The following is a 10515-nucleotide window of genomic DNA, read 5'->3' as shown; positions in this document are numbered from 1 at the left end:
CCTGAGGCTGTTTGTAAATAGCGGCTAGGAAAGATGAATTCTTAAAGGAAAGAGAATTTTTAATTCGGACTTTTGGGGGCTAATCCCAGAGAAAAAGTGTGTTTGTGTGTGAGAGAGAGAGAGAGTGGAGATAAATAAATGCCAAAATCCTGCACTTTCTATAGTCATCCTCATGACACTGGGAGTCATCCTCGACTTCTCTTCCTATCTTATAGCAGATCCTACTGGCTCCAACTTCAAGATACGTAACTTCTCATTACCTTCAGCGCTTCCAACCTGGTCCAAGCCACTCGCATCTGTTCCCTTAATTATTGTGAGTCTCCTTACCCTTGACTCTATATAGTCCATTTTTCAACACAGAAGCCAAATGAACACTTTTTTTTTTTGGCCATGCCTCGCTGCTTGCAATGGTGCAGGATCTATATTTCCCCGACCTGGGATTGAACCCGGGCCCTGGCAGTGAAAGCGCCAAGTCCTAACCACTGGACTGCCAGGGAATTCCCCGCCAAATGATCATTTTAAAACCCAAGCTAGATCATGTTACTTCTCTACTCAACACTTGTCAATGGTGCTCCATTTCACTGTCTCTTCCTAATGGCTTACAAGGCCCTACTGTATCTGGCCTTTTGCTGCTTCTCTAACCACATTATCCTACTACTTACTCTCTCCTCCTCACTCAATTCTATACTAGCTACACTGGCCTCCTTGCTCTTTCTCAAACGTGCCGGTATCTTCTCACCTCAGAACCTTTGCACTTGTTTCCTGGAATGATCTTACCCACAAATATTCCTGTGGCTTGCTCTCTCACCTCTTTCAGGTCTTTGCTGAACTATGATTTCGTAAGGCCTTCCTCCCTAGCCATCTTATTTCCAATTTCAACAATCCTACTGACCTACATGCACACACAAAATCCCTGTCCCTCCTTCCCTGCTTTACATTCTCCAAAGTACTTATCATCTAGCATATTATGTTTTACTTGTCTCCCCTACAACTAGAATGTAAGTTCTATGAGGGCAAGATGCTTGCTTTGTTTACTGCCATATTATCATCTGTAAACAGTATATAGTACTTGGTAGATATTATTTTCTAATGAAGGGATAAATGAAAAGCAGGGAAATGCCTGAAACTACTTTTCAGAAAAGATGGATCTAGTTTTCAATTTTAACTTGTTTTCATCACTGTGATTTTTTGGTTACCCGTTGGTTTTGAGTGTTATGTGAAGTTAAGAAAAGGGGTTAAGATTCCACAATGCAAAAAAGGTAGCACAAGTAAGACATGTGACAATCCACAAATCAAATCAATTCAGCAAAAGTAGGTGCCAGAGCTAGAGATTACAATAAATACAAGTCTCTAAGGGAATCCACAGAAGTCATAGAAAGGGCTTCAAACTTTCTACAGAAAGTTGAATGACAGAGATCAAGCCAATCTTATTGGCTCTCAAAAGTGTCAGAGAGACCAGGATGATTTAGGCACTGATCGTAAGATGAAACGTAGCTCTATCCCAGTTAGTTTAACAAACCTCTATAATTGGGGATCCAGCTGTTTGGAAGTTTACATTGATTTATACCTCATCTATTGCCAAGGATGACACAGTTGATATCTCTTTTAACAAAAGCAAATCACTATTTATGACTTTATAATAAATTTATAATATCATCCATTCTCACATCGTTCATTTACTACTTCTCTATTCTTCCATTCAAACCAGACCAAAATTCCTAAAACATCGGCAGCTTCCACAAAAGTTTCAGGAGAGGCACAGCAAACAAAAATCTTAAGTTGTCTTATTTCAGAAAATGGAAGGACGGAATGAACAGAACTCAAGACTCAAGTGATTTTTTTTTCCAGAAGTGTTGAACATTCTGTTAAATTCATATTTTGTTCCTTTTAGAGTTTTTAAACTATAGCTACTCCTAACATTTTTTTATATAATTTGAGCATTATAGCATAAAAATTCTTTCCATTTAAATGGGTAATTTGCAAGATTTACCTTGTGTGTGTGGTTTTATTATGTCCCAAGAAAAGGGTGAGTATTCCCTATCAGCTTTTCCAGGCACCACCAAGAAGGCTATTAATTTTTTCTTCCAAAAGCACTGCTGTCTATACCAACATTTCAGTTTTCAAAGAACCAAATATACAATTATGAATCACTGATAGTGCTTGCTAGATAAGCAGTACATGTTGCTATCATCTGTTAGAGCTATATATTTTTCTGTGTACCAGTCACCCTTCCAGGTATCCATGCGACAGTACAGAATGAGGGGTTTTCCCCCTCTGCCACATCATACTTTAGATACCATCAGGTTCACTGTAACGATCAAATCTTAGTTAGCTATTTCCAATGAACTCAATTCCCATAGGATCTTGTGCAGTAAGAAAGTACATACTATATTACCAAAACTAAAACTATTATCATATCAATCAAATGACAGTTAAAGACTAACTTGAAGACTCAGTACACATAAACAATAATCAGATGATTGTTTTATCATTAACATTTATTGATGGGATGGATAAATACAGATTGAGAAACATACTTGACAGCAAGATATCAAACTGATAGCCAGACTATAAAATGTATACAACATCCTTTTTTAAATTTTTAAAAAAATTTTTTTAATGTTTTACAAAGAGCCCTTACTATAATGGTCACTTATATCTTACCATTCACATAACAGCAGTAGAGATCCCAGGGGTAGCATCCAGAACTGAGGTGCCCCAAGGAGGACAGAGGCGAGAATAGAATAATATGCCGAGAAAGGGCTCTTAAGAGCAATACAAAGAAAACAGACAAAAATATCACCACAAAATTGTACCTGAGTGACATAGATTGGAAAAGTGTTTTACTTTTTTTTTTCCTTCTTTGCTCTTTGGTCTGATAAGAAGACAGTTTTAGGTGTGTGGAGTAGGGTGGGGAGGTCAGTTTCAAATCCAGAAACCTAGATTAACACTAAGTTAGTGGGCTGCATTCTTTTCTTTGGGTGCTTAACCCAGCCAGCACTTCCATCTTATAACCAATTCCAATGTGATCAACCACTAATCGGTTAAGGCCTCAGCTTTCAACTGAAGAGTTCCTGATAACCTGATGAAGACATACTTGCTCTGGCTTCAATTAGCATGCTCTCAAGTCTTTCTCTTCTTTTCATTCACCACGAATACACACTCATAAAGGGGAAGAGTAGACACCACTTTTTAGTAAACGTTCCTTTTCTGCCCTCCCTTTTCCAATGCCAAGTTCATGCTAAAAACTTTAGAAACATTAAAATGGAATGGTCTCCCACTTAAAAAATAATTCTCACTCCAGACCACTCTATCAGGCAGGATTATAGTACCATGCTTTTTATCCCACAGAGGGATAAAAAGATAAAACTTGACAGTGTGTTAAAACATGAATATTTTTTAAACCACCAGGAACAAACACTCAGTTAAAAGCTGGGTGTTAACAAGCAGCAACACAAGAAATTTGGGGAGGCATCAAAGTCATTGAAAGTTTCGTGGGACTGCACAGGGCTTATTTCTCACCATGTGAAGGGTTGCATAGACTGCTTAAATTCTCCCAAACCCAAGAGAATAATATTTGTATTCCAACTTCAAGATGTCCTAGAATCCCTTTTCCTGGCATTAAGTATCAAAATAGATCATCAACAAAGGACTAATCCTTTTAAAATTTAATCAGTTCCCAAGTTCCCACAGTCCTGTGTTTCTGCGGGGGAAACACAGATATGTTTAAAATCCAACCATACTGGGATAAGACTCCTCTAATTGCCTTTGTCCAGAAACAAGGCATAAGGGGTATGGATTTTCAATATGGGGAATTAAGTAGCAGAGGCTTAAGTAAATCCAGCACTGATGTTACCATGATTTTATTTCTATATTCTAATCCATTGCTGTTTCCAACTGGAGATTTAAATTTTTTCTATCAATATTGGTGAAGCCAATAATACAGAACTATGTAAAAGGACACATTAAATCAAAACACTAAAATCATTTAAAAAAAAAAAAGAGGAAGCTGAGGGTCTCAGATATGGAAACACATTGATTCAAGTGAAAAGACTAGACTAATTCCTACGTATTTTCTAAACCCAAAAAGCATAACTGATACTTCAGAAGACCAATGTAGCTTTAGATTAATGCTTCACTAGAGTTCAGCTAACAGCAACACAGGTATCTGATTAAAAGCCCTAATGACAATTCACAGGTATTTGTTTTTGCCAACATGAGATTCAAGCAAAGTTATAGGAATGAAATTTACAGAACTTGAGGCTCCAGGCCTGCTTACCACCACTTACCCTTGATAAGGTTAAAAGGAGGGGGGAAAAAGCCCTGTTTACTAGACTAACTTTGCATGTATAAATCCTGTTTCTCACCCTTTGAAGTGGTGAGGGTAAGAGAAGACACAGCATTTAGAAACCACACCATCTTCTGAAGCCTAAGCTTATGGAATCTGGACAACATGCATGCTAGCTGACTGGCACATCTGCTAACCCAAAGACAATGCAGTAAGCAGCTTCATGCAGAGCCCGTAAGAAGTTTCATGACATATGCATAGATATAAAAGCGGACACTGTAGGTATCTTAAAACAGTATCAGGAGGCACTAATATAAAAAAGTCTCTAAATTGACCTATATCAGCAATGATCTACTAGTGCAAAGGCCAGACTATGCAGGGTAAAGCAGCTCTTAGGCTCTAGTAAGCACTTTTTTCAAGGTCACTCCTGACAAAGTTCTAAGGAACTACAGACTGCCACGGAGAACTGCTGAGGCCAAGTGGATATGTATCTCTGTGGTGAGAGAGTGAATGTGATTAGAAAATATGTGACATTTGATGAGAAAAACTGAAAGCTGTGAAAGGCATTTTCATAAATCAGTGATCATCAATTCCACAAGATACAGATGCAAACTAAATAACCTTTTGGGAAGGTCAGAAAGGAAAGCTGACTCCGCCAAACAAAATCTAAACAGCCTAAATTTAGTAAACACACCACGCATCTACCAATTACCAATTACCTAGCACAACACAGAAAATATCAAGGAGAAAGAGGAAAATGTCATCCATAAAAGTAAAGTGACATTCCAAGTCAAAAGTATTACTGGTGTATCGATCAGCACAGAGCTCACTTTACACAGCAATGGCAGGCACTCCAGACAGTTCAAATATGCAGAAGCGCAGGATACTAATTCACCTTCAGTTAAGGCTTACTGAACGAATTCCCTCCTATATTAGGCCAGTGCATCATCAATTCCAACTGTCTCAGTTTTCTCCCCAACCTGTTCCTGGCAAGCAGCAGCACATGTACAACTCCTATCTCCCTATGACTACCAATGAAAAAATTCAATTTATCCACAAAGAATATTTGGTGTGAAAGACGCTGCGTTAAAATCAAGAAGACAAATTCAAATTGCATCATCTTTTCCATGGCAAAAAACACCATGAAGACTGAAAAAATATCACATTAAATAATCTGTGGCTAGGTGGCATTTTCAGCTGGACAACTTGGATTAGAATTCTTTCTGGCCCCTTGAAAGATTTCTTTCCTCAACAAAAATGTTCACTCCTAAAATATGGGATAATTAAGCACCCATTAGAATAGGACTCCTGATCCATTTTTCTAAAGGACTCTTAGAAATCTACAGAAGAACTTCTGCCTAGAAGCTAAAACCACCAAAGATGCACAATCTAAACATAACAGTATCTGAAGGCTAGGCTTGCTCACCCTCATGGCGCCAGCACTGTTAAATTCATAAGCTCCAATCTCTGAAGTCATATGGGCTGCAAAAACTGAGGATGCAGCTGCCTCCCTTCAGACATACAGATAAAAGTCAAGTCTTACATCCATAATATAATTTAAAATACAATGTCCTAAAAATTCCCAATCACAGTTTTCATTGTTTTCAGTATCCTTTAGCTCCATGGCTTCTCCCAGATCTATTCTCACATATAGTCTGGGCTTCCACAGGAAGGATAGCACATGCCCCTACCCTTCAGAGACCCTGAGACTGCTCTTACTTGAACACTTTCCCAAAGCCCAATATGAAAAAAAGGACATCCAATTCTGTAGGGCAGAAGCCAGCCTAGCTCTCCAGCCTTCTTCCTCAACCCCACCTTTGTTCTGTATCAAAAGGAAAAAGGGGGTAAAAAGGAAGTTTTTATAATGGAGTCCAGAGTCAGACCATTGGCTGCACCTGCCCAAACTAGAATTTAGAAGGCTACCCTCAATTACAACATAAAGAAAGAGAAATGTCAAATACAGGCCTCTTCCTTCCTTTATGTTTTAAAGGCCACACCGTGTTCTCTCTAGTAGACTGTTAGGAAGTTAAAATGGTGAAGTACAGGGAAGGAAAGATAAAACATGATTTTTAAACACACACACTAAAAACACACATACCCACACTTACATACACACTTAAAGGTCGAAACACTTCAAGTGGCCAGAGCTGATCTCAGAACTCACGGCCAAAATCCTATCCTCCCATCCCCACTACACACACACACCCCACCCTCCAATCCCACCCCCCAGGACTCACTGCCGTGTATCTCATACACACAGCAAAATCCCTATCCCTTCCCCAATTATATAAAAAAACTAAACAGATAACTTACTTTCTTTAAATTATTTTTTTAAAGTCTCTTAAAAGATTTTGACATTTAAATACTTCCTCTCTTCTGATATATTAAACACCAAAAGGATCCACAACTGTTTGATAAAACAAACCCTCCATACTTCAGTCCTGGCAAGAAGAGGGAAGATATCAACTCTAATCGACCTAATTAGGAGGTGGAGAGGCCAAGAACAGAGAAAGTATTCTGAATCCTTCACAGCTTTAACACATTCTCACCTCTCAGTAAAAACTATAATAAAATAGTTAAATTTCTGAGGCAGGCGATATAATAACCAAGGCCCTCTACCACCTTCCCATGTCTCAATATAAATTTATTTCTAGTCCAACAAGGGTGACATGTTTCATAAGGGAAGTAATTTTCTTAGTCCAGAATCAGTAGTTTAAAAAAAAAAAAAAAAAAAGATGTGTTTTTAAAGTTTTTTTCTCCTCGTCTTTTTCTTTTTTACTTGGGAAGGGGTGGAAGTGGTGGAGGAGGTTCTGATGGTAGAGGTGGTAGCCGGGGTTTGTCTGTATTGCCAGGTCTGGAGGACATTCCACCAGCCCGTGGATTCAGATATTCTCCATAAGAATGAACATATTCAAACGCAGGTGGCTGAGTGGGCTGAACACCTTGGGCATGGAGAAGGGAGTGAAGCATATTCACAGTATCTTGATAGTCTATGGTCTGGGTTGCATTGTGACCATTGGCCCCAGTGGAGCCTTTATCCAATTTCATGTGAGGAACTCGAGTTTTACAGCTGGGCTGTGAAAAAGTAAGGCCACTTGTGTCTGAGCTATGCCCAGGCAACTGGGCCATTGTAGGAAGAGGAGGGAAGGAGAAATTTATGGAAGAGGATTTAGTATTCTTGGCAGTCTTAGCTGAATGATCAAACACTGCCGCTCCAGTCTCTTCAGGGAAGGGCCTTTTACGAGAAGAACTGGAAGAGGAGAAAGAGCTGGACAAGCTATAGGGCTTGTGTGCTAAGGTGCTTGTCTGGCTACTATGTTTTGGATCACCTGGACGTTTGTTCCCAGTACTAGCTGGAAGCTGGGAGTGAGAGTGTTTGTGTGAGTGGTGATTATGATGATGATGATGATTAGATGGGTGAGTCTTGTGCTTTTCTTTGTGCTCACGGCTCTTTGTGACACTGTCATCTACAGAATTGTGCTTGTCAGCTGCAGTGTGAACTTTGATGCGCATTTTTATCTCCTCTGGTTTTGAAGTGGCAGCTTTATCTCCACTTGTCATTGGGATTCTCATTTTGAGAGCTGTTTTGTCAGTCTTTTCCAGAAAAGGCCGCTCAGGGTTTTCTGAGCCCTCTATGGGCATTTTCAGAAGGATGGAAGAATGGCTATCATGGTGAGCCAGAAGATTCTGGGCAGCGAAGGCATACTGTGACTTCACATTGGCCTCCATGTTCTCCAGTTGCCTCTTCTGGGCAGCCAACTCTTCTGCATGCTTTGCACGGTATTCTTTCAGTGATACTTTAGCTGATGGCACACTCTTACTATTCTGCTTCTGGGAAACAAAGGCATTTGAACCATCCTGTTGCAAGGAATGATCAACTCCTATAAGTGCTAAATTCTCACTAGTCCGATGACCCTGAGCAGGTTCTACCTTAAAAGGAGGGTGGGAGGACAGCCAACGCTCACTCGGCAACATCTCCACATTGCTTAAGTTACTGGTTGACTCTTCAGTGGCTGGAAGGGAAGGCACTGCACTTGTGGTAGAAGAAGCTGACATACTCATTAAACCTGCAATAGTTGTATCTGAAGAGCTCTGGGAAATCATATTAAGGATTGTCTGCTCTGAAGTGTTTTCATCTGCTCCTCGGTCATCCGTTTTTGTTTTCTTGGCAGCCTGGCATGCCTAGAATGAAGCAAATAGCATCTTTTCACTTCAGGTAATTTATCAAATGGAAAAAAAACACTGAAACGAGTAGACTGTGTTTGCTGTGACATTGGGAGTTTGGGATACCCCATAACCAGGAGGTTACTCTAACATGAGACTGATAATTATTACCATCAGGAGAGATACGATTTTTTAAACCTTCAATCAAGCATCACAAGATCTCAAAGAGGTATCTGAACTCCCATGTTCGTTGCAGCACTTTTCACAATACCTAAGGTATGAAAGCAACCCAAGTGTCCATCAATAAATGAATGTATTTTAAAAAATGTGGTCTATATATACAATGAAATACCTTTAGCCTTAAAAACGGAGGAAGATTCTGTGAAGACAGCAGAGTAGGAAGCACCAGGAATCTGTCCCACCTAGACAACAACTGCAAAGGCAGAATCTGTCTGACATAACTATTTTGGAACTTTGCAGTCTGTTGAAGGCTTGCAGCTGCCAGGGTAAGCCCTGGACAATAAACTGAAGTTAATTTCCCTCAATTTCAGCTCTCAGCCCCAGTCAGCTGTGCAGCTGTTCCTGGAGTCGCTTGCACACAGCTTGGGGGACCCGTTAGGCAAAAAGAGCTCTATTTTCCAAATATTGGAGATCTGTGGTCTGATGCTGACTGCTGCTTTCAATCACAGAGGTACAAAGAAAAAGGTAGCCATTGTTGTTGCACCTCCCTCCATTGTTGTAATCCCCTCCCCCTCTGGCTGAAGTGACTTCCCTGGATATAAAGGGCCAGCCCCCTTCCTCCCCCACTTCATTTTTTGCTTTTTCTCCCTTTGGGAGCCAGATATTAGAGTAGAACATTAAAAAAAACACTGTCCCTACAGAAATGTCCAGGAAAAGGCTCAGATAAGAACTGAGAAGACATTAATTTTATACATCAAGCTGATCCTCAGCACAGAAATATCCTTCAAAATCAAGCCCCCACCCCAAATATACAAAAAAAAAAAAAAAAAAAAAAAAATCCCAGCAAACCCCAGGAAAGGGAGAGAATCTGATTTCCAGAGTTACCATGTTACTAGATTCAAATGTCCAGTCTTCAACAAAAAAATCACAAGGCACATAAAGAAACACGAAAGTATAGTCCATTCAAAGGAAAAAAAAAAATCAACAGAAATTGTCACTGAAAAAGACCCAATGGCAGATCTACTAGGCAAAGACATTAACTGCCTTAAAGATACTCAAGGAAATGAAAATGTCAAAAAGTCAAGAAAACAACATGTGAACAAAATTAAAGTATCAAAAAAGAGATTAAAAACTTTAAAAGAAACCAGAAAGAAATCCTGGAGCTGAAAAGTACAATAACTGAAATGAAAAATGCACTGGAGGGATTCAAAGGCAGATCTGAACAGGCAGAAGAATCAGCAAACTTTAAAATAGGACAATGGAAATTATCAAGTCTGAGGAACAGAAAGAAAAAAGACTGAAGCAAGTGAACAGAGCCTAAGGGACCTATGGGACACCATCAAATAGACCAATGTATGCATTGTGGGAATTCCAGAAAATGAAAAGAAAGAGAAAGAGGCAGAGAATATGTGAAGATACAGCAGCTCAGAACTCTCCAAATCTGATGAAAAAACATGAACATAGATATCCAAGAACCTCAGTGAACTCCAGGATGAACTCAAAGAGACTCACATCAAGACATATCATACTTAACCCTCCCAGACTTCAGAGAGTACTACAAAGCTATCAGTAATCAGTGTGGTACTGGCACAAAATCAGACATCTGGATCAATGGAACAGAATAGAGAGCCCATAAATAAACACACATGCCTACAGTCAATTAATCTTTGGCAAAGGAGGCAAGAATATACAGTCTCTTCAACAAGTGGTGTTGGGAAAGTTGGATAGCCACATGTAATTCAATGAAGTTAGAACACACCCTCACACCATACACAAAAATAAACTCAAAATGGCTTAAAGACTTAAACATAAGACATGACACCATAAAACTCCTAGATAAGAACATAAGCAAAACATCCTCTGACATAAATGTACCAAGGTTT

General features: G+C 39.5%; 1 protein-coding gene across 2 annotated transcripts in view; it reads right to left on the bottom strand.

Moving 5' to 3' along the window:
- Positions 1 to 2475: 2475 nt before the first annotated feature.
- Positions 2476 to 10515, bottom strand: part of CCNT1 (cyclin T1) — a 33200-nt gene continuing 25160 nt past the window's right edge. Inside the window, exon 9 of one of the 2 annotated variants that reach the window (XM_032645814.1) lies at positions 2476 to 8470. In XM_032645814.1, the coding sequence (XP_032501705.1) occupies positions 7064 to 8470 (1407 nt within the window). In that variant the 3' untranslated portion in view covers positions 2476 to 7063. The remainder of the gene's footprint in view (positions 8471 to 10515) is intronic. The other variant, XM_032645815.1, reaches the window with a different exon arrangement.

The sequence above is a fragment of the Phocoena sinus genome, chromosome 10, assembly GCF_008692025.1.
Source record: "Phocoena sinus isolate mPhoSin1 chromosome 10, mPhoSin1.pri, whole genome shotgun sequence".
Taxonomy (NCBI): domain Eukaryota; kingdom Metazoa; phylum Chordata; class Mammalia; order Artiodactyla; family Phocoenidae; genus Phocoena; species Phocoena sinus.
Note: the sequence above shows the minus strand (reverse complement) of the source record. Positions and strands in the feature narration are given on the sequence as shown.